We start from the raw sequence: 23,008 nt of genomic DNA, 5'->3' as shown, positions 1-23,008 counted from the left end.
TGTGGAACGACCAAAAAATCTTTTTCGCGATCAAAATCACCATAAACTGCATACTATATAGCACACAAATTTGGGATCAAATTAATGGAACGTCGAAAAAAAATTCACTATCAAAATCACCAAAAACTATATAGTACATAGATTAAAAAATATCCTAATTAATGGAATTGCCACGTGATAAAACCATATATTAGTAGATTATTTTTAACTAATCACTCCTATAATGAAAGAGTCATTTTCGAAGAAAAATATCGCCAACACGACACAATCATACAAATGAAGAACACGTAGAACGATAGGGCTCACCCAAGAAGAAAAAATAAAAATAAAACAAATAAAATGTACTGCTAGCTGCTCAACAATTACACACAGAATATCTATATCTATTATACAACAGCAGAAATACAGAAATACAGAGAATCTTAGAATGATAAGCTCTAAGTTAATAACATTATGATACATGCGTATAATAACAGGTTACTAGCCATATTTGTCAAGAGAAGCTGCTGCAGCCGAAGAAGAACCAAACAGTACGACGTTCAGTCAGTGTCTTCCTTCCCCAGCTCCATCTCATGTTCTTGGTCCTAATGAAGTTAGTTTCACTTCAATGCATCCATCTAATCTGGATCGAGTTCCTTCAAATTAAACCAAAAATATGAAAATACGAGATGAGCAACTGTTAGCACGCAAAACATAACAAAGGCGTTTAAAGAGTTGAAGAAACCTCAATTCTTATTCGTCCACATCCATTCTTGAGACCCCCCCTGTGCACCCTGTGAAATAGAATGTAAGTAGAATGTAACCAAGTAAATAACATAAGGGAAACTAAAAAAACTGGAAAGCAGTAATGGTGAATGGATGTTAAATTTCTCTACTCTAACCTGCTGATATCTAGAAGGATCATTCACCGGAGGTATTTGTGCATAGCCAAGTTCCTGATACCCGAAAAATAAGAGTTAAATAAGCTTTAGTTCAACAAAATCGGGCATTAAATGCATTTACGAACAGTGGTCTCAATCAGAATCAGTTATTCACATCGTTGAACATCAAATGCATCGATTTTAAAAAACAACCAAGGCATGCACGCGCACTATCATTGTAATAGGGTATTTCATATTCATTGGCATACTTTCTAAGCCTAAACACAATACAATATACATCGACACTTGATGGCAAAACAAGCTCAGATAACTCGGTTTAGTGAAGATAAAAATTGGTATGAAGGAAGTAAATTAAGTTCCCCCGTAAACAACCATAGAAGAAGAACTCATACCTTTGTGCCTTGTTTAGCTGGGAACACAGGAACCTGGTACTGAAAAATATGCAACACATAAGGTAAGAACACCAATCATAGAATTTCACAACTCAAGGATCGATGCTTAAAACAAAAACTGACCGAAGATTGAGAAGGCTGCTGCAATGGCTTGGCCTGGTTATGTAGCTGCGCCCGATGTGGACCCTGAAGCTGAACTTGCATCTGAGGAGCTTGCTGTGTAGATGGCTCTGTTTGGTGAGACTGCACTTGATTATGTTGTTTGGACGGATTCTGCTGCTGTTGCTCATATAGCATCAATTCTTCAGGTTTTTCCCACTGCAATAACCGAATGATAATAAGAATACACACTCTTCTGAATAAGCTTAGTTAAACAGGATAAGACATTTACCTTGCTCTCACCAGTCAAGCCATTATAGTAGTACTTATATCCATCGGGTGACATATGCTCCGTCCAATTACAATTATTAACAGAAGTAATAGCGGGAGTCACGGCTGAGGTAGTGGATGAAGCAGAGGTAGTCGTAGCGAAATCTCCTGTAGGCTTGGGATTTGCAACTGGCTGTGAATATGTTCCGGCCCAATGAGACTGGAGGAACAAGAACAATTTATTTACTGACAAGCACCCCATTATTAAAGCAAATTAAATGGTCATAACAGCAAGAACTATCAAAACACTACCACAAACAAGTTTTAAGTACTTTTCACTAAAAAAACACAAAATATATCAAATTAATCCGAATAGCAATTCCAAATTCAGTTCTATGTGGGCCACTGTGTGACCAAAATGAAGGTTGTTCATGGTCATACCTGCGGTCTAGCACCTAGTGGACCCTGATGTGGTGTTAAATTGTGATTTGATGGTTGTAGCTGATGCAGCTGCTGTTGTAGTTGATTCAGTGCTTGCTGTGATGACTGAAAAGTGGCCTGTAGAGTTTGTTTCTGTTGTGACAACATCTGAGCCAACTGTGATGGTGATTGTTGAAACTGCTGAGAAGGTGGTCGTTGTTGATTTGCCACACCAGGTGTTTGTCCTGGAGTTGTTAATGCATCATTATGCTGCACTTGAGTTGCGGTCGCGTTTCGCCCAGGCAACTGTTGTGATGATGGAGCCTGCATGTAAGGACTTCGACCAGAAGAGTGAGGTGTTTGCATTTGACCCTGTTGCATATGTGATCCCTGCAAAGTTTGAACATTGGAGAAAGATGCTGCATTAAATGGCTGCAAGTGCATGGAAGATGGCATATCCTGTGGCGACTGGATTGGTCTCTGTACAGGTGATATTTTTGAGCCAAAAGATGGAGTTCGTGGCAAGGGCTGGTTAAGATTCTGGAGAAAAATTAAAAAAGAATGAGAGTTAGAAATCGAGTAACTTTCTAGAATATGACGAATAAAGAAAGAGTGAAGCTAATCTTTCATTTACTACATGTGCCACGGGAGCAGAAGAACCAGTGGGTCCAGGAAGTGAAACTGCATTGCCAGAAAGACCTCCAACAGGATCCTAAGAGTTGCGCACGAAAAACCCAAGATACAAGTTAGAAGTCAAAAGAACAGCCATAGTCATTTAACTCCAAAATTATTCAACACCTGAATCAAATACGAGAAGTAATGCCACTAACTCCAGAAACCAAGACCAACATGCCAACATAATGAATGCATCAAAATATGCATCCCCTATAGTAAATTGCGGAGCAAAACCTCTAATGAACACTGCTACTTTTTGGAAATGATCGAGTTTATAAAGCAGCAAGCATGTCGATTTAGTGTGACCTTTATTTAATGTCCGGAGTGAAACAATGCATATATTGGACAAGACATCCAGAAAGTTGCATCCTTATGTTACAGCCAAGAGTAGTTCAGACTAACAATTATCAGCAGAAAAAAGTTGTTAATAATCTTACTGGAGTGGAAGAGACAGCCATATCACCGGATCTAGCCTGAAACTGATTGCCAAAACCATGGTTGCCAACATGAGAGGCCGGTCCTTGGTTATGCAGACTCATTTGAGGCCAGGAATTAGGAGGAATAGGGCCAGAAAGTAGCTGGCCTTGGTTGGGTGGTGGTCTACGAAAAAGTTATTAAAAAAAAAATCAAGTCCAGACCAAATTTTGAAATAACAATGTTAGAATGTACAAGCTAACAACATTGGCGAGAAGAAGCTAATAACAAACATGAAAAAGGGAAACCTACCTATTACCAGGGGCAGGAAAACGAGGTTCAGAACCAGGTCCACTGAAGGAAAGGCCATCTCTGGGGAACGAGAAAAATAATATCGATTCAAAATTTTAATCAAATAACGCCAGAAAGACATCAGCATTTTTAATCTTACAGAACAGTCAGAAACAACAAATGAAAGTTCCACCCCATAAAAACAAGCAAGGTTGAATAACAATATCAACATTAACACACCTAACTGAGAAATTAATAGTTCTTAATAAAAGAAAAGTCATGGTTGATTATCAATAAGCGCCACAATCAAAACATAATCCAGAAACGAAACAAGGAAAAAAGTTGCAACATGAGCATAAAAAACAAGAACCAGAAACAAAAACAAAGAAAAAATGAAGAAATTAACGAAAAGATTGGCTTATGTGCAAAAAGATACCTTGAGTCTCCAGGTTTAGGTCTTTTAGGATCAGCGAATCTAACACTTAATGGCTGATCACAGCCCTGTGATACAAAAACATATGAAATTGTGACTGACTATCAGATAGGTAATTAAACACAGCACCATTAAGAAAAGTGTAAGAGCTTTTCTTTTAGCAAAAAAAAATGAGAGAGCTTACTCCCATAGTATATGTTCCATTAAGAGCATTTATGGCTGCTTGTGCCATCTCTCTCTGAGAGTATTTGACAAATCCACATCCTTCAAATAGCATGAGTTAGGATGACCACGGGAAAAATTAAATATGAAATGTCAGTGCCAAAGATAGATCATACATGTCATACAACCACCGCACCATAGTAGTGTGATATAATAAGAAAAAGAAGTGCATTTTTATCTTTGCAAACTCAAATCCCAAGACAGCCACATTTTAGAAATGGAGGTAGATGCCAGGAATAGGTGGCTAACTTTCAATTGAATATTTACTAGAAAACTGAAACACAGCCATGGACTAAAGAAGGGGGTGCTCGTACCACGGCTCTGCTTCATTTCATCACGCATTAGATAGACATCTTCAACTCTTCCATAACGTGAAAAAATCTGGAGAAGCAAAATCAGTAGTACAAGTAATTAGGTGGTGCATCACAGTAGTTTCGTTCAACAAAAATACCGCTAATAATTATGAAATAACATTTACAGACACTTAATTCAATCGATAGCAACAAAAAATGAAATTTGTATGCATGGTGAAATGCAATAATAAAGGACTAAAAATTTTGAGCGCACAAACCCACTCTCTAGCTTCAGTACCAAGGCCTTAAAAAAATCGTATGCATGTACATAATGATAGAAGGAAGAAACGTGCAAGGTTATCTTCTAGAACAAAGAAAAGAAAAGGTAGCTCGGAGAATACTTCTTCAACTTCCTTCTCAGCAGCTTTTTTGTTCAACGACCCAACAAACAATTTATATTCCATAGCACCTGCGATCAGGACCAGCAAAAAGATTAATAGAACTTCCGAATCTCCCAAGAACTTCCGCAGCAAAGAGTCAACAAGAAGAGAAATTCAGAACAAACTATTACCAAGACGTTCACGCTCTCCATCTGCATATCTGACTTGGATAGGACCCATACCCTGTGTAACCCATGAATAAATAAGAAATATAGGAGCACAACTTTTCAGCACAAAAAAACGGAGTAGAAAAATATACCCCCGGTAAAGTATACTGGTTATGCAGTGCTCTAATGGCTCTATCGGCCTCTTCAGAGGAAGCGTATTTAATGAAACAGCATCCTGCGTAGGTCAAAGTTGGTATCCAAATTTATCAAGATATTCTACCTTTACTACGACAAAACAGAGGTGTGGTGACATTACATCTTAAAACAATTATTTATGGTAAAGACTTCAGCTCAAATAAATTAATAGAGACTTAAGCACATCACGTATATGGATGCATTCAATGGATTGAGACACAAAAACAATGCTCCAAAACCATCCATGTTTAGACAACTAGTATCCATGATTACATCGAAGGACAAAGGCACTTCCACAGCGAACTTTACATTCTTTCATAACTCAAGGCAATAATATTAAGGCAAACCCTAACAAAATAGAGGAATTTAAATAACAACTTCCTCTTGATACTTACCTAAATCATCAGCAGGAACTAAATCCCACCAACATATAAAACATTCTCAAATTCAACAATCTTTCAAGATATGAAGTTAACTTTGTATAACTAGTACCACAAACCAAGGGAATAAGTATTATTGATGTGTCTGTGAACACGACCGATACGATATTAAAACAAGATATAAACCAAGGAAAAATTAATAGAATGAAACAAAACAGAATAATACTCATCATTGTGGATATTAAAACAAGATATTAGTGACGACCAGAGATTAAGCATAATGTCAAATGCTTTACAAAATTTCACAACTAAACTGATTGAACTCAAGAACATACTTGATGTATTCCCCAATGTAACATCAGTGTAAATCAATTGGTGCAGACTTTGTCTGCAATTTCTACCACATACATATGTCCCTCCAATTCAACCAACGCTACTTATTATCGCAGAGTAGCCATCATACACTAAATCATTGCCATTGACAATTTCTACCACTGAATCGTAACTAACCTCAATTACAATACACCATTGACAACTTGGGAACAGTTTAATAAATAGCATCCAAGATTTCTTTATACCAAAAAAAACAGTGAAATTGCAACTGCAAACATAGATTAATGATTGTACATAAACCAAGATCAACGTATCAATATTCAAAACTCAAGCTCCCACTGCATTCACCATATTTAACCCATCGAGATAAAGGAAACACAACAATCATATAATGTGCAAACATTAATAACACCTGAATCATACCCAAACTTACATTGCTCCCTCTCATACTTCAAAAGAGGGAGAAAAGAACAAGAAAATTATGTAACAATCCATTGGACAGAGAAAAGGTTGAAACAAAAACACCACCAATAATTAAATAAGAAACACAATTAACTACTTTAAAGGTTAAACACCAAGTGGAAAGTACAGTCAGCTGTAAATTAGTTCTTCACCTGCTATTAGGACAAAAGGATCAACAATGCTCATCAAACAAGACAAACAGATACATTTTACAGATGGCATGATAAAGAAATTCTGATTGACATGAAAAGATAAAAACAATGGTGAAGAAAAATTAATGAACCTTCATTGGTTGAGTGCCACAAAATGCTCTTCGCGTACCACTAAAAACAGGTATGATAAAAAACTTGGAAGAAGCTATAAAATCCCATCCAAGGAATTTGCCATAAATCGAAAAGCCAATCTGCCTCCATTCATAAGTAAACCACACAGCATAACAAGATTGAAGTGCAAAGGAAAGTAAGACCAATCACGGTTGGAAATGAAAAGAATGCAAAGAGACACACACGTATCAAACCAAACGTTCCATCAGTAACTCCACCGCCATAAGAGGGGTAATTACGAGTACATAAAGGAACTCCATTTTGAGGCTAAAACATGTCACATCTAAAAACTACTTAGTATGGTCTCCCATCATAACATTGAACAATCTGCCAATGCCACCCTTCACAGCACCATGAGAAATTGGTGAAGAAAATAACCCATCAGTACACAAGTTTTTGCTCATCCAGACATCTACACGACAATCATCATTGCACCACATGAGCTATTATCGGATCCATTTAACAAATCCAAAAATTGGAGAAGCTAATATTGCTCACTTCTACATAAGCATCATTATTACACTACTAAAGTTCACATCGCATCCAATCAACAAATCCATAAAGTTGCAACAACCAACATCTTTAAGAAAATGCTCAATAGACAAGCCAAAACCTGATAATGACGGCTGGTGCGAAAAATCGAAGAAGCTTAATGATGATCGAATAAAAATTAAACAGCTAAACATCCACAAGATACATGCACAGCATTGATATCAAGCATGACGCAAATGGGTCAACAAGCACAGCTTCATTAACTTAAAAATAACATCACAAGAAACGTGACAAAGGATCATATAGCAATCTAACTGAGAAATGGACTAATCACGCATAGACTACAGCAATATTATCCAATCAAGATAGCACTACAACCTTCATCAAAGAATAATTCGATCTATGTTCGAATTCTATGAAAAAACAGCATCCAGAGAAGTTAACAAGAATCTTCAGTAGAACAGATATAGTGAGGTTACAGATAACTTAAGAAACCACACAACAATCTTGATACAACTGATTAAAGAATGTGTTACATTAATCAGATATATCTAAAAGAGGATCAAGTGCTAAAAATGAGAATATTGGCCATGACAACACAAGATACATCATAAGATCCCACAGCCTATTATGCCTAACACTTCCTAATCAATCAATTTCTGTAAATTAAACTTATATTGCACAAAAACACAAGAAACTAAGTTACGTGCTGGGGATAACAGGTACAATAGCGCACACAGTGCAGCAAACAATTGCAATCTCATCACACAGACGCTGAGATTAAGGAAACTAGTACTTAAACACAAATCTGCCAATTCTATTGATAATCCCATAACATGTTCTCAAAAATGAATTCCATAATATGAACACTGCATCAATTTAATTGCATCCAAGATGAAGAAAAAACTACTGGAATTTATAAAGAATGGATTCAAAAGCCATTGATGAGAAACGAATCATATTGTTGTCTCCATGTTCTAAAACAATATAGTTTGTCCCACAACTAAGTGAAAAGCAACATAAACGCACTCCGTCCTAGACTATACCACAAGGCCACTAAAGAGGAACATACAAGGAAGAAATGTTTTTTTTCTGATCATTGTACATGGATCAGTTTATAGAATATTTAAACATATCCTCTTCTTGGATGGAGTATGAACAGAAGATGAGGGTGAATGGACAACTGACGAGAAACATAACATAAGTGGCTTCCTTCAGCCCCCCAAAGACCTGAAAAACACATTTACATGAAAATCATAATTGTTACGAACAGCAAAAGCACATACCTTGTTGAATTCCAGTCCTCTTATCCTTGATCAAAGCAACTTCCAGAACGTGTCCATGTTTGTCAAAGAGAGGTCGAATCTAGAATTATGAGATCATAAGTAAGACAATATACAAAGTTAACGAACTAGCAAGCTAAGAAAGAGAACTAACACATATAATAAACTAGAATAAGATGCTGTTACAATAAAAACTTGAGCTTCCACTGTTTCTTGGATAAGTGAGATTGAGCAATCTAATGTATCATCTTAACAGAAAATTATTTATTGTAGTCAAAGCACATAAAAATCCATTAACTAAATTGTCTTCCCTCTCATAATCCAGCATTGGAAATATTATGACGAGACTTCAGGATAACCAAGTCATTACCCTGCCTCCTAAAAACATAACAAATTCTATATATTCATGCTACAAAGCCACAAGGCTAGCCATAATACTATGAGTCAATATAAAATCATAAGGCAAAGAAAATCTATGTTTACAAGGTCATCATCTGATTTGAATTCAAGCATTGACAAAGGAGTTCAACAGTAGAACCAACTTACATCGTTCTCAGTGGCCGTCCTTGGAACAGATCCAACAAAAAGTTTGGCAAAACTAGCTCCTTCTCTGCCTGAATAAAATAAGAAAACTTTGATAAATGCAAGTAATACAAACTACACCAGGCAGGCAGCACTGAATCAAGGAGATCATGAAATCAAGATACAAAAATAAAAAGTTGCTTCACATACATTACCACTTTATAGATTCCTTAAGAATTCATAATAATAGCAATATGGTCAAAAAAAAATCACGAACGTGAAGAGATAAAAGCTGGAAACTGCTGTTAGTTACAAATAAACACACTAAGTCATAGACAACTTAATTACAAAATGCTGCAAGTAACAATAATGTTATAGAAGGGTGATGTAATCTCAAGGCAGACAAGAGAGTTTTCCTACCAAGATAAGAAAAAATTGAAGGACATACTATATTAGCTAATGTTTACAGCATGTGATATGACCTTAAATACCTATCTAACTAGCTACCCAATCTGACTTCAACTCATCTAATCTACTACAATTAAAATTAAACCGGAATACTATCACTAATAGGACTGGGTAACTGATTAGCAATTACTAACCAAGCAAACTAACAAAACAATCATTTCGTAACCATGCCGAATAACTAGACTATTGAAAGCAATTAACAATTAAACAATTAACATAAACGGCCTATGTTTCCAACCCAAAGTACCTGGAGACCTTTCTCTACTAGGAAAAGGGTACCCTCGCTTCTGGCCCGTGAGAGGAAAAGGTTGCACATGGTAATTATCCAAACCAAAACTCCCACCGTCGGTGCCACCACCACCCATCGGTCGAAACCCTCCAGCATCACTATCACTGCCACCTATTGGTCTAAACACTGGAGAATCTCGTCTGTTCCCACCTGTCGGTTGAAACCCTCCACCATTGCTGCCGCCGCCACCCATTGGTTGAAACCCTCCAACATCGCTGCCGCCGCCACCACCCATGGGCCGAAATCCTCCAACGTCACTTCGGCCACCCCTCATCGATTGAAATCCATCACCACCCATTGGTGGATACCCTCCCCCATCAACTCTTCCGATTGGTCGAAACCCTCCTCTTCCACCACCGCCACTCATCGGAGAAAACCCTTCTTCACCATCCACGCCACCAACAGTAGGTCGAAACCCTCCAATTCCATCACCAATTGGTCTCAATCCTCCTACCCCTCCATCCCGACTAGACGGCTGAGGGTAGGGCGGCGGGCTATCATAAGGCCTGTGGTTTTCCCTCCCACCACCACCGCTTCCCCGGCCACCCCCACTGGGGTAATTATTAGGACTGTTTCTTCCTCCTCCCCTGCCTGGGAAATTATCGTGACGCTGGTGTTGGTGGAGAGGAGCTCCGCCACCGCGGGGCTGCCAGCCACTTGAATGGAAATGATGAGCTTCTTCGTCGTATTTATCCATGGAAATACAGAATCGTATATAAACCTGTTATGGACTGGGGGCAGAAGATCTAGACGCAGTGCTAGGGCTCACAGAAATCGCGTGATGGAATTGGGGATTTTGCAAGTGAATTGAATGACTCTATGAAACGACGCCGTCCCAGTCTAAGGAACAGTGGACTTTACTACAGAGGATTCCAGCTATACGTGGGGATGCTGCAGCTGATTCCAATTCGCGCGTGACTTTGCTGCAGAAAATAGGACACTTGTCAGTTTTTTATTTGTTTTAACTAAAACGAATATCCCCGAACAAGTGAAAATGCGTAATAAAATTGTATTCACTTGCCGGCCGGGCGGCCGTCGGAACAAGTGAAAATGCGTAACACGTCGTAACAAGTTTACATAAATATATATTTTTAAATATTTTATCTTGAGCAAATAATAGTATATCGTAATCCAAAATAAATAATATAGAATTAAATGTAACCGGGTGGGTTGTTTGTCGGTGGAGTAACTAACAAAAATAATAATTAAATAAAAAGAAATAATAAGAGAAGGCAATATATATATATGATGACTCCTTAACTTTCAGTACTTCAGTCCCATTATGTTGTCGCTTTCAGACATCCTAATTAGTCATTAATCATTATTAATTACATCATCTTCTACTGACTAATCCCTCTTCAAATATTTAATTAATCATTAATCTTTATTTTATCATCCTGAATGAGTTTGGTGATTCATTCTTTATGCTCCCCTAATGTACATCCTAATTGACTACTAATTTGTTCCTTTTCTTCCATATCAATAATTCAGTGTATATATATAGTCTATATATATGTGTATGTATATATACAGTTGTCAACTGTAAGGATAGCTAATATGGATCCTATACAGTTGAATGCAAACGACACAATCATCGATATCGATTGCTGTAATAAAACGAGCGAAGAAGTAGGAATTTCTCCTGCGATTTCAGACGATGTTGGAAATAATTCGGTGAGCATTTTAATTGATCCGAGAAATAATGTCGATGATAATATTTCTCCGAAATTCAGTGCTAAGAAGCCCCCTCGCCCCCCTAAGAAAGCATTAGTACTGCCGTTGGATGCGGCTGATGTAAAGCTGATCAAGGAGATTGCTGAGCTGATAGCGATCAAACGGTCGAGAATCGAGCGGATCAAGAAAATTAAATTAGCTGCTGCAAAGGCTTCGAATTCGAATTCGAATTCGTCGAGCGGGACCAACTTGGTTGCGTTGGTGTTCACTATTGTGTTTTGCATTGCCATGATTTCTCAAGGTATGTATATATGTGTATATATATTGGTTCATTTTATATTGAATTTTGAAATATTTTTTCTGACAATTGATAAATTATATATGTTGATTTATTATTTAGGTTGTCACTCTTGGAGGATTTGAATTAAAAAATTTGAATTAATTATAAAGTACAACCACAAAAAAGGAAGAAACAACAGAGCATAGTGGCTAAAGCTAAGGACTCAAACACATAAGTTAGATTCCATAAAACATCGTCGACCGATATGTCAAACCACCGGAAAATCCAGGCGCCGTTGAATAGGTAGGAGAAGTCGAATTCCGGCCACCGGAGAATGGTGGAAAGATGAAACTCCGGCCACCTGAAAGCTGACCAATAGTTCCACCATAGTCCTATGCACATCCCTCACAAATTAAAGCCAATTCTTGGATTTGGTTTTCTGATTTTGAATTTTTTTTTTTTTTTTTGGTGTGTTTTTTAAGCTTTCAGACAGTATATATATATATATACTGTGCTGTAATGGGGTCATCTGAGAAGAGTTTAGACCATAGGATTAGATATTTTTCAAGTGAAGATTTGTTGTGATAAGAATTAATTATACACGTTTTTTATTTGTTTATTTATTATCACTTAATTAGAATTTTTGAATGAAATACTAATACAAAATTATCTAAACAAACGAGCTTATGGACCTCGTAAACAATAATAATCTTGATATGGAGTAAGTCGCAAATATGGACCTCGTAAACAATAATAATATATAAACTACTCATAAAAGCCCAAGAAGGGCAGTCCAGGGCAGCCCGAAGCGGTAGGCCCAATCCCATTAAGAGTATAACCAACCTTAAATGGTGATGTCGTTGTATATTCCCGTTACTTTACGTCGCGCAGCAACACGAGGTGAAGACGCAGAGCTCTAGAAACTATGACATGATCTTGAATCGGGGATTTGAACGAGATAGCACTCACTCAACCTTAAAGTCTATTAAAAAACTTTTATGAGTAATTTAACATTTTTCTACTAAAATACATAATGCGCGCTCAAATATTCTTTACGACTTGATCGCCGGAGCTTCTACGTCAAGAAAACTCCTCCCGATGGTGCAAGAACGGCATCCGATCGAGATTCCGGCAAAGTTGGAAGCTGACGTAACATAAGCAGGCGGACATCACACCCGGCAAACCGAACACTACCATAGTTAATTCCTCAGGACTCTAATTTTGTCTAAATAATTCAAAAAAATTATTGGTAGGAAATAAAGTAGATTGTGGCTTGGCTTCAAATGCCGCAGCCTATACCGACGCAATAAATAGAGTCACACTCTTAGTATAGTTATCTGTTATTTCTGCTACTCTCTATTAATGGACCAAAGGGTGTAGTATGCCCCATTTGTAATGGATTATTTTATATAAGTTGTTATTATTGTATTTTATAAAGTAAAGTATTTTTTTTGGTTATAATATAATATTGTACTAAATTTTTACACGTAGCACAAAAAAGAACAATAATAATAATTATGCAAAAATAGAACAATATTTTACTACCAATAAGTAATGTTTAAATTAATAAGAATAAAAGAGAATTTTCAATTTTGGGGATTAAAAAATAAAATAATAATAATGATAGAACAATGATCCTCCAACCAACCCAAAAATGATCTCTTTTGCTGCTGCTTTTTATTTTATTTTATTTTAAATATTTAGAATATTGCTCTTCTTATCCCACCGCCATATTTTTTTAATCTATTTTCACTCAGATCTGTGTTTTTCTTACTTTGATTTTCATCACCTCTTTTTCCCGCGTGTATACGCACACTTCTGCACACACAATTCACCATTTTCAGAGCTTCTAAATGTTCGTTAATTGATTCATAGTGAAGTAGCCGTGATTTGAAAATGTTGATCTATGGACCGTTAACGCCTGGGCAGGTCAGTTGATTGATCACTTATTATTTTTTAATTATGCACATGCGTGGAATTTATGCAGCAAATTGATCTTTTTTTGGTTGGGTAATTAGTTTTTCTGGTGAATCACGAGTGTTCAAGTAGCATTTTAGGAGTAATTTGTGTATTTTTGCGAGTTTTTGATTTTGGGAAGTGGTTGTAGTGGAAAATGCTTGAAATTATGATATCACTGGCTACTGCTTGGCAATGAACAGTGTGCAAATGCGAGATTTTTGTTCGATTTCTACGATTTATCTTGATTTAATTAGATCAGTATTTTAATAAAAGATTCGGTGATATTATTTACATGTTTTCTTGATTTGATTAATGCAGGTGTCCTTTTTCCTGGGACTAGTACCGGTATTTGCTGCTTGGTTATACTCGGAATATTTGGAGAATGCGAAGAGTTCATCATTGCCCAAGCAGTAAGTGGAAGCGATATCTCGTGCTGGACTTGTTTATGTTTATGCAATGTTATATGGAGATGACACTTTGAATATCATAGGAGAATAGTCTTGGTGAAATTTGTTAGTGGTTGTTTTTTTAATAAATAGAAAATGAATTGCTGATTCACTGAATTTTAGTTGGCCCCTCTAAATTTCTTGTACTTTAGTGGCAGGAATTCTGATATCAATTTAGTTGAGTTGGCCGGAACAGTTAAAGAAGATGATAGAGCTGTTCTTTTGGAAGGAGGTGGCCTTCACTCAGCCTCTCCTACATTACGGAATTCATCAGTAACATCCCAACTCACCAGGTTTGTGAAAAATAATTTTAAATTTTCACGGGTCGTTTTATAACTTAACGTGTTTGTATTCACCGTCTTATCAGGCTTCTAATGCTGGATGAGTCATTCTTGCTGGAAAATCGATTGATTTTGAGAGCCATGTATGTGTACAGCTTCATCGATAACCATAGATCTGTAGATATTCTGTTTTAGGATTTTTGTTTTATATTATTTTTGTTTATACAGGTCGGAGTTTGGAGCCCTTTTAATCTACTTCTACATATGCGATCGCACAAATCTTCTTGGTGAAGCGAAAAAGGTCAGGACCTGAGTGTCTTTGTTTTTCCTTTTCTTTTTGGGCTTTATGTGTGTCTTATATTAAATTAGGACCATGTACTTAGTTGTTATGTTGTGCGAGGATCACGGGAAATGGGACAAAGGAATATTATATCTTAAATTTGAAGAATAAGACAGAGAACTGTAGCCATATGATATTTTATTTCTTATATGCTTTTATATACTTATTCAATGGAGATATTGCATATGTATTTGCTGATAAGCTTTCTCAACAAACTATCGTTTGTGTTGGCAGAGTTATAACCGGGATCTTTTCTTGTTCCTGTACTTCCTTCTCATCATAGTTTCAGCAAAGACTTCTTTCAAGATACATAATGACAAATCACCATTATCTGGGAAGTCAATAATGTATCTAAACAGGCATCAAACTGAGGAGTGGAAAGGTTGGATGCAGGTAAATTTTGTTCAAAATATTTTCTATTAATTTCTCATTTTAATTGAATATATTTTTCATATAACAGTGAATGCTCCCTGAAGCCAAAACAAAGAAATTCACGAGAAACAGTTTTTTGTTTCATTTGTATATTTGTTATCCATTATGCAAGCTTAGAGGCCACTGATATGGCGGTAATTATTCTCCGTATGTACAGGTCTTATTTCTTATGTATCACTACTTCGCTGCAACAGAATTCTACAATGCAATAAGAGTCTTCATCGCTGGCTATGTGTGGATGACAGGGTTTGGGAATTTCTCATATTATTACATCCGCAAGGATTTTAGCCTTGCTAGATTTATTCAGGTATGATTTATTTTCCCATCTTTTAAAGTAATATCCCATTTTATGACTCAGATACTAATCACGAAAGATTACTTTTGATTGGTAGATGATGTGGAGGCTTAACTTCTTAGTGTTCTTTTGCTGCGTTGTACTTAATAACAATTACATGCTATACTACATATGCCCCATGCACACTCTTTTCACTCTGATGGTGTATGGAGCCCTTGGTATTTTCAACAAATACAATGAGCGTGGAATTGTTATAGCCGCAAAAATAGTGGTCTGCTTTTTGGTGGTCGTTCTTTTATGGGAAGTGCCCGGTGTATTTGAAATTTTCTGGAGTCCCTTCACTTTCCTGCTTGGTTAGTCCTATTTGTACTACTATTAATAAACCTTTTGAGTTTGAAAAATGTACATCTCTTTCTCAATGTGAATTTGTTTCAGGGTACACCGATCCAGCTTCAAAAGTTAAACTTTCCCTTTTGCATGAATGGCATTTCCGCTCAGGCCTTGATCGGTACATTTGGATAATTGGAATGATATATGCATATTACCATCCCACAGTAAGTTTCTCTGCATGCTTGTACTCATTCTCTTCGAGTTTGGATTTTTACTTCAGATACATCTTTCTTAGTTTAAACCCTTGGAATGATTTTTCAGGTGGAGAGATGGTTGGAAAAATTGGAGGAAGCTGAAATAAAGCGCAGAATATTGATTAAATCGATTGTTGGGATTGTTTCCTTGACAGTATGCATCAATCTTTCAGTTCATTCCTGAACATTTCAAGTTCGTGTCCAATGTATATAATTTTTTTTTTCAGATTGGATATCTGTGGGTGGAATTCGTGTACAAGCTTCCAAAGATTACATACAACAAATATCATCCTTATACTTCGTGGATTCCAATAACGTATGTTCATTCACCATTCTCTTTAGCATGTATAATTAATGTATCTGTAATCCATTGTTGCAAGTGCTCTGGAATTTAATGCTGATCTGGATTTTTCTTTTACTGCTTTACCAGTGTATACATATGCCTACGAAATGTGACCCAGCACTTCCGCTGCTACTCATTGACACTTTTTGCGTAAGTATCCATGAATTCTTAAATTTATCATGTGACAGGAATTGAAATCTTTGTAAGAATGCAAAAGTTTTTGTTCACAATGATCACTTAACCAGACATTGATTTTTTTGATGAATAGATGGCTTGGGAAAGTCACTTTGGAAACTTACATCTCACAGATTCATATATGGTTAAGGTATGTGACATACTTAATCAAATCTCCATTTCTTCGAAAAACATCTGAAAATATCTAGTTGGTTACTTAATTAATAGTGACATTGTTTGATAAGTTGTTTATAGTATTTCCAAGAAACGTAAAGTTATTTAAAAATTATTTCTGGCACTCCTCGATATAATTCTTAGCTGTTGAACTGTATCTGATTGAATGTAGGTCGAGTGTGCCAAATGGTCAGCCAAAGCTGTTACTCTCACTGATTCCAAATTACCCATTATTAAATTTCATGCTCACAGCTTCCATATACATTGCGGTAACATCTCTTCCATTTAATTGCCTCTATTATGTTCATTATTTCCCGTAAACTAGTGCATCCAAAATTATTGCTGATCTGCCTTTTGTATCATTGTACTCGTACCTTTTCTGCAGGTGTCTTACAGGCTTTTTGAACTTACAAATACATTAAAATCAGCATTTGTGCCGACCAAGGACAATAAGCGTCTTGGACACAATTTAATTGCAGCTGTGATAATTGCAAGCATTTTATACATTCTGGCAGTCGTTTTGATTAAAGTTCCTCAAATGATAGTAAGTTTTTAGTCACGTATAAGAGTTCTTGATTACTTTTGATGCCCACGAAGTCGAGAACAGAAAATCAACTGAATAATGCAATTTTTATGCATCGGTAAAAACTGTTAATTGCAGGTGTGAAACTGTTGGAGGGGTACAATGAAGTAAGGCTACAAATATGACTCGATGCAGACGAGGCTTGTTTGATTCGGTATACGAAGTTACGAATCTTGAATGAAGTTTAGTGGAGTTGCTGCTAAATTGTATAGGAAAATGGCCTATTGAAGCCATTATTACCACTTGGTTTCATTTCACACTTGTAAAATCTTTGAGTACCTTGTCCTTGATCCGATGATTTGAGGGTTTTCGACTTTAAGTTTTTCTACATTTTGTTAATGTTTCTTTTTGGCACCATTTGGATAATCATCTTTGAATTGATGAAAGAAATACAGATTTTATGTAATACTGTTTTCGAGATGGTTAATTCACGTGCAAACCATCCAAATTCAAAGGTCCTGAGAAAAAAACATAATACTTAAACCACTACATGGGCAACAATTAAGGTAAATCACACAGCAGATACATGAAAAACACGAGTCAAATAACCGAATAATCATGCGAGAAGTCATACATCAGTAGAAATTTACGAAGTTCAAAACTCGGATATAGTAAATGTCCTAACACTAAAGCATAACAAATCAAAAATCAAGTTTTTCTTTGGGTTTGCTCGACTGCTTCGTGTGCAAATAGTTGTCATTCGTTTGCTCCAGGGCTTCAACGCACAAGTAGATGATGTACCATTGTTGTCAGCTTCCAAATCTTCGCTGTGGATTCTTTAGAAAATATGAACCATGTCATAGGCAAATCTTTTCAACGTCAAGGAAATGAAGCAATAATCGATATGAATGCGGAATTAATCTCGAAAATGAAATCAAAAGATAAAGAGTAGTATTTATCAGCATGAGAAGTTAAGATACTGCACTCGATTGTGCACTAAATCCAGTTATTGCGATTAAGGCGACGTGGTCTTCAACTAAGAAAAAAACTTCACCTAGTGTAGTTCTAATAGTAGGAATTTGATGGTTAAATCTTAGCAATGTGGAGGTCGATGCAATTAAGGGATCGGCTCATTATACTACAGTTTTAAAGTTAGTCTAAAACATGAGAAAAATAAATATAATAAGCTACAATTGTCAAATCTAAGACATTAGAGAATAAGGATACGTCCAGAATAGCACGAACGACTGCACGAGACAAAAAAGAAGCTAGAATTAGATAAAGAAAATATAAAAAAATGCGGGAATGAAAATAGACAGGAATAGATGCATTATGATGTAATTTGACAATGGGTATCAAATACAGATCAAGAAAATAGATAAGATACATTCTTTACTGGGGATGTTTATTTTTTGCAACCTACACTTATCGTATACGCTTAAATCGACACAAGTTTCCGATAAAAGCTAACTCTATCAAACTAGAACTACAGCAAACACTAATGCGAGCACGATAAGTGTATCATATTAATAATGTCATAGTCCAAGGAATTATATCCTAGGCAAGACTAGCCACTATTTATAAGCTAACCACAATCTAAGATAAAATCTCCGACTTGAGCAAAAAAATTAAAGCCCGTAAAGAACCAATAGAGTCAACTATAGTAGCCCAAAATCAAAACAAAAATATCAATATGAGAAATTAGCATAATACAAGAATGTAACGTGTTCATGTATAAACAGCTAATAAATCATTGCTGGGAACATCCATAAAAATAATAATAGAAAAAAATAAAAAAAAAAGAAGAAGAAGAATTGCATACCATAAGTCCGCCTAAAATGCCGTCAAATACAATCCTGTTCCAGCTATCAAAATAAGAATGAACAGAAAACTCAGTCTTTGCAGCAAGTCCCGCGGTAGTAATTGCCATGACAAGGAAATAGAATACAATTCCAGTCAACCCATTGACTCCCAAAATTCCGGCAATAACTCCGCCTATAATTGACATAAATGTGCGGCTGAAACAGAATAAAATGACCGTGGTTCAGAATATTTTTTAACAGAACTTCTCTAAATTCTAATAAAACCGGAATCGGAAAATAGCGATTCAAATGAAATGACAGAAAAGTGAGGTAACGAGCAAACCTGTAATTAATAATTCTCGTGTTGTTTTGAATATTATCGACATTGAAAGTCGGTATCTCATCCAAGGCATCACTTGATTTATTTTTGTCCATGCCTTTTGCTCCGTCCGATTTCTGACGAGGCTTCCAAGTTTCGATAAAACATGAATTTTTCAGTGAACATTGTACTTATAACAAGCAAGCATGAGTCATTATGGAATCAGTAACAAACATAAAATTAATTTAACCACATACAAATCCCCCACATTCCAACCCATTATTAACAACATATGTAATTGTAAATAATAAAAAAATTAAAAATAGGTATTTTTCGATTTTCTCAAGCCAAACAAAAACGTAGATGCAAAATCCTAGTACCATAAACCCATAATAAACGTATCAAATTTCAATTAGGTTACGAAATCAACTAAATATATGTAATTAAAAACGGAAGGCAGTAATTCAGAAGCTAAACAGATCTGTGTATAAACGGAGCAGCTATTAACACTAAAAAAATGGCGTTCAAGAAATAAATCAAGCTGAAAATTACGAAGTCGATATACGAAATATGCGTACAAGAATCTAATCTAGGGCGTAAGCAATACCTTCAGAAATTTAGCTGGAGACGAGAGCGATCGGTGAAAATTTCTCCGCTTTGTAAAAGACTCCGGATTCAGTGATATACGGGTTGAACTTGTTTTGTAAATCGAGTTTGGTGTTGACCCGGGTTTGTATTATGAAGATCCGAATCCAAACCGGGTCATATTCTCACGGGCTTCTTTAGGCCCATAACCCGGTCCATTACTATTTATTAAAAAACAAGGCCCATTAACGATGAACAAAAATTCTTGGCCAAAATTCAGTTGAGCGCAGAATCAAGGGAGGGAGTGCCTAAATTTGATTATTCCATTTCAATTTATTTAATTTTTGAGGTAATTTCTAACTAATTTTCTGTTTATTTATCAAAAAAATTCAACCTTTTCTGTTTATTTAAATGTGTTCATGTATGCGCCTTTTGAGCTAAACCCCACTTCTCAAGAACACCTCATAGATTTATCCTTTAAGATTTAGCTTCTGTGTTTGTTTTTTTGTTTCCCAATAAATTTGAGTTGTTATTGATTTTTTTTTTCATAGCTTGTTCTCATTTTAAATTGCTGTTTTTTTTTATTTTAAAATTTAGCAATTATGTATTTGAAGGAGGGTTGTTCTTTGTTGTTAAAAAAAATGCATAAGCCTTCAATCCCTTTTGTCCTTAGCACAAACCCAGTTCTTGATTTTCGGCCGCAGAATGATAAAGCTGCGATCTTTATTCAAGAATCCGAAGTCTTGAAAAGATTGAAAAATGAAAATGACATCACTGTAGCATTGGATTATTTCAAATCAATATCCAATTCATGCTCTTTTAAGCACACCCCTTCGACGTACGGAACCATGATCGAAAAACTCGGTCACAACGGTGAAATGGATTCCGTGCAGTACCTTTTGCAGCAGATGAAATTGGAAGGCGTAAATTGTTCGGAAGATTTATTCATTAGTATAATTAAGTCCTATAGTCAGTGTGGGACGTCGGAGCAAGCGTTGAAAACGTTTTATAGGATCCGTGAATTTGGCTGTGTGCCGACGGTTAAGATGTATAACCATTTATTGGATGCATTGCTTAGTGAGAATAGGTTTTCTATGATCAATCCTATATACGGTAATATGAAGAAAGATGGGTTGGAGCCGAACGTGTATACGTATAATATTCTGTTGAAGGCCCTTTGTAAGAACAATAGTTTGAGTGGGGCCCGCAAGTTGCTTGAGGAGATGTCGAATAAGGGGTGTGAGCCTGATAGTGTGAGCTGTACAACTATTGTTTCGTTTTTGTGTAAATACGGTGAGGTGGAAGAGGCAAGAGATTTGATGTCCAAATTTGCCCCTAGTGTGCCTGTTTATAATGCGTTGATTAATGGATATTGTCGAGGGGGGAAAATCAAGAAAGCGTTCGATTTGATGGATGAGATGAATGAAAGGAGAATTGCTCCGAATGTTATTACATACACTACGATTTTGAATTTTCTGTCTGGTTCGGGTAATATTGAGCTGTCTCTCGCGATCTTGGCTAAAATGTTCGTGCGAGGATGTAATCCAAACACCCACACGTTTACTTCGTTGATAAAGGGGCTATCTTTGAAAGGTAGATTGATCGAAGCACACGATGTGTTTGTTCAAATGTCCAAAGATGGAATTTTTCCGAATGAAATTACTTACAATACACTTATTCATGGCCTCTGCTTAGCTGGCAATATGAATGGTGCTTTGTCCGTTCTTGATAAAATGGAGGCAAATAGATGCAATCCAAATATAACAACGTATAGTACTCTAATCGATGGTTTTGCTAAATCACGGGATTTGGTTGGTGCATCTGAAATATGGAACAAGATGGTATCTTTTAATTGTCGTCCAAACGTTGTAGCGTATACATGCATGATAGACGCACTATGTGGGAATTCTTTATTCGAAGAAGCGTATAATCTTATCGAAACTATGGTGTCGGAAAAGTGCCCGCCAAATACAGTTACATTCAATGTCTTTATCAAAGGTTTGTGTCTTAAAGGCAGAGTCGAATGGGCTGTGGAGTTGTTCGATGAAATGGAGAAACACGGGTGCGGGCCCGATGTTACTACGTATAACGAGTTGTTGGACGGTTTGTATAAATCGAAAAACAATAGACTTGCATTTGAGCTTGTGTGTGAAATGGAGAAACGAGGTGTAAAGTTTAACTTAGTGACGTACAATACGATTATACACGGTTTATGTTCGTGTGGTGAGCTTAACGAGGCACATAAGCTCGTGGGGAGGATGATAATAAAGGGGATAAAGATTGATGCTTTTACATTAAATACGCTAATCCATGCGTATTGTAAGTATGGTAAGATTGAATGCGCCACTCGGTTATTGGAATCGATGAGAGAGAAAAGGTTGTGTCCTGATATAGTTGCTTACACTAGTCTTATATGTGGGATAAGTGAGCAGATTGATTTGGAAGCAGCTAATTTTTATCTTGAAAGAATGATAAGTGATGGGATATTACCGAATATTTCGTTGTGGAATTTTTTAGTTCGGAATTTTGTTAGCAAGATTGGAATTTTCGGAGCAGTGGATCGTATGAATGGTGTGTTGGCTAGTTTATCCGATGCAGAAGTTCAAAAGAATCTCGGCCCTTGATCTGCCTTGGAAGAAATTCAGATCAACGGTGTAATACACATTCAGATAGATTCATTGAGTAAGCGTCTCCTCAATTTTATTGAAAATAATTCGTTACGTATCAATTGAAGGTTAAATTGCTCGTGTTATAGTCGGTTATTTCTGCTTTTGATGGTTTCTTGATCATGAGTTAACTCTTTGTTTTTCTGTAATGTTGCAGATAATTAATTACACTGAGGAAGGCTAGGTTTTTGCAATGCACACTTCGTATAGATGACAAATTATACATTTGTCCTTTGCATTATTTCAGTAGTGATGATATGTAAATGTATATATAATTTTGTTACAGACTAATGATTTTCAATAACTTGTAAAATTGTTTAATTATATTTTGGTTTACTATTTGGATCATTTCCCACAACAGAATCTGCAAGAATGTAAATAAAATGAAATAGTATCACATTGTATTTATTGTGGTGCAAAAGATTATCTTTCAACCACGTAAAATTA

The 23,008-nt window shown here is 36.2% G+C and overlaps 5 protein-coding genes across 6 annotated transcripts; 3 read left to right on the top strand and 2 right to left on the bottom strand.

Moving 5' to 3' along the window:
• Positions 1 to 320: 320 nt before the first annotated feature.
• Positions 321 to 10,740, bottom strand: FCA (flowering time control protein FCA). Of its 2 annotated transcripts, none has more exons than XM_088820458.1 (19): positions 9,643 to 10,740; positions 8,952 to 9,019; positions 8,409 to 8,487; positions 5,090 to 5,172; positions 4,962 to 5,013; positions 4,792 to 4,859; positions 4,412 to 4,478; positions 4,060 to 4,139; positions 3,879 to 3,943; positions 3,464 to 3,523; positions 3,175 to 3,337; positions 2,700 to 2,774; positions 2,084 to 2,602; positions 1,665 to 1,862; positions 1,397 to 1,591; positions 1,274 to 1,312; positions 882 to 935; positions 725 to 773; positions 321 to 635 (listed from the first exon to the last, which is right to left on the bottom strand). In XM_088820458.1, exons 1-18 carry the CDS (start codon positions 10,379 to 10,381, stop codon positions 726 to 728), a joined length of 2,652 nt encoding a protein of 883 aa, XP_088676584.1. In that variant the 5' UTR covers positions 10,382 to 10,740; the 3' UTR covers positions 321 to 635; position 725. The 2 variants fall into 2 exon arrangements, with proteins under 2 accessions (XP_088676584.1, XP_088676585.1); XM_088820459.1 differs by having other exon boundaries at positions 1,274 to 1,306; positions 9,643 to 10,576.
• Positions 10,741 to 11,078: 338 nt separating this feature from the next.
• Positions 11,079 to 12,226, top strand: LOC105962784 (uncharacterized). Its single transcript, XM_088820460.1, has 2 exons — positions 11,079 to 11,659; positions 11,759 to 12,226. The coding sequence occupies exons 1-2, from the start codon at positions 11,242 to 11,244 to the stop codon at positions 11,779 to 11,781; spliced, it is 441 nt and encodes a 146-aa protein (XP_088676586.1). The 5' UTR covers positions 11,079 to 11,241; the 3' UTR covers positions 11,782 to 12,226.
• Positions 12,227 to 13,226: 1,000 nt separating this feature from the next.
• Positions 13,227 to 17,655, top strand: RWA2 (O-acetyltransferase family protein). The gene is made up of 16 exons (XM_088820450.1): positions 13,227 to 13,567; positions 13,916 to 14,007; positions 14,196 to 14,336; positions 14,411 to 14,467; positions 14,553 to 14,625; positions 14,899 to 15,057; positions 15,254 to 15,403; positions 15,489 to 15,744; positions 15,827 to 15,945; positions 16,043 to 16,129; positions 16,203 to 16,291; positions 16,406 to 16,468; positions 16,587 to 16,643; positions 16,839 to 16,935; positions 17,052 to 17,210; positions 17,328 to 17,655. Exons 1-16 carry the CDS (start codon positions 13,535 to 13,537, stop codon positions 17,331 to 17,333), a joined length of 1,638 nt encoding a protein of 545 aa, XP_088676576.1. The 5' UTR covers positions 13,227 to 13,534; the 3' UTR covers positions 17,334 to 17,655.
• Positions 17,656 to 17,772: 117 nt separating this feature from the next.
• Positions 17,773 to 20,210, bottom strand: LOC105962796 (Rab5-interacting family protein). The gene is made up of 5 exons (XM_012987119.2): positions 19,918 to 20,210; positions 19,335 to 19,456; positions 19,012 to 19,207; positions 18,417 to 18,436; positions 17,773 to 18,058 (listed from the first exon to the last, which is right to left on the bottom strand). Exons 2-5 carry the CDS (start codon positions 19,424 to 19,426, stop codon positions 18,028 to 18,030), a joined length of 339 nt encoding a protein of 112 aa, XP_012842573.1. The 5' UTR covers positions 19,427 to 19,456; positions 19,918 to 20,210; the 3' UTR covers positions 17,773 to 18,027.
• On the top strand, positions 20,167 to 22,919 carry LOC105962799 (Pentatricopeptide repeat (PPR) superfamily protein). The gene is made up of 2 exons (XM_012987125.2): positions 20,167 to 22,577; positions 22,719 to 22,919. The coding sequence occupies exon 1, from the start codon at positions 20,498 to 20,500 to the stop codon at positions 22,517 to 22,519; it is 2,022 nt and encodes a 673-aa protein (XP_012842579.2). The 5' UTR covers positions 20,167 to 20,497; the 3' UTR covers positions 22,520 to 22,577; positions 22,719 to 22,919.
• Positions 22,920 to 23,008: the final 89 nt, after the last annotated feature.

The sequence above is a fragment of the Erythranthe guttata genome, chromosome 7, assembly GCF_056151865.1.
Source record: "Erythranthe guttata isolate IM_541 chromosome 7, IM_541, whole genome shotgun sequence".
In the NCBI taxonomy this organism is placed as follows: domain Eukaryota; kingdom Viridiplantae; phylum Streptophyta; class Magnoliopsida; order Lamiales; family Phrymaceae; genus Erythranthe; species Erythranthe guttata.
Note: the sequence above shows the minus strand (reverse complement) of the source record. Positions and strands in the feature narration are given on the sequence as shown.

Bases quoted from the DNA above. Each gene is read 5' to 3' on its own strand.
- LOC105962784 (XM_088820460.1), top strand. From the start codon at position 11,242: ATGGATCCTATACAGTTGAATGCAAACGACACAATCATCGATATCGAT. The intron at 11,660-11,758 runs GTATGTATATAT...TTTATTATTTAG, and splicing joins CATTGCCATGATTTCTCAAG to GTTGTCACTCTTGGAGGATT.
- FCA (XM_088820458.1), bottom strand. From the start codon at position 10,381: ATGGATAAATACGACGAAGAAGCTCATCATTTCCATTCAAGTGGCTGG. The intron at 5,014-5,089 runs GTATATTTTTCT...TGGGTTACACAG, and splicing joins ACCAGTATACTTTACCGGGG to GGTATGGGTCCTATCCAAGT. The intron at 936-1,273 runs GTATGAGTTCTT...TTCGGGTATCAG, and splicing joins CAGCTAAACAAGGCACAAAG to GAACTTGGCTATGCACAAAT.
- LOC105962796 (XM_012987119.2), bottom strand. From the start codon at position 19,426: ATGGACAAAAATAAATCAAGTGATGCCTTGGATGAGATACCGACTTTC. The intron at 18,437-19,011 runs GTATGCAATTCT...TGTCTCGTGCAG, and splicing joins GCATTTTAGGCGGACTTATG to TCGTTCGTGCTATTCTGGAC. The intron at 18,059-18,416 runs GTATCCTTATTC...GACGTTGAAAAG, and splicing joins TCGTTCGTGCTATTCTGGAC to ATTTGCCTATGACATGGTTC.
- RWA2 (XM_088820450.1), top strand. From the start codon at position 13,535: ATGTTGATCTATGGACCGTTAACGCCTGGGCAG. The intron at 15,946-16,042 runs GTAAGTTTCTCT...ATGATTTTTCAG, and splicing joins ATGCATATTACCATCCCACA to GTGGAGAGATGGTTGGAAAA. The intron at 16,936-17,051 runs GTAACATCTCTT...CCTTTTCTGCAG, and splicing joins CAGCTTCCATATACATTGCG to GTGTCTTACAGGCTTTTTGA.
- LOC105962799 (XM_012987125.2), top strand. From the start codon at position 20,498: ATGTATTTGAAGGAGGGTTGTTCTTTGTTGTTAAAAAAAATGCATAAG.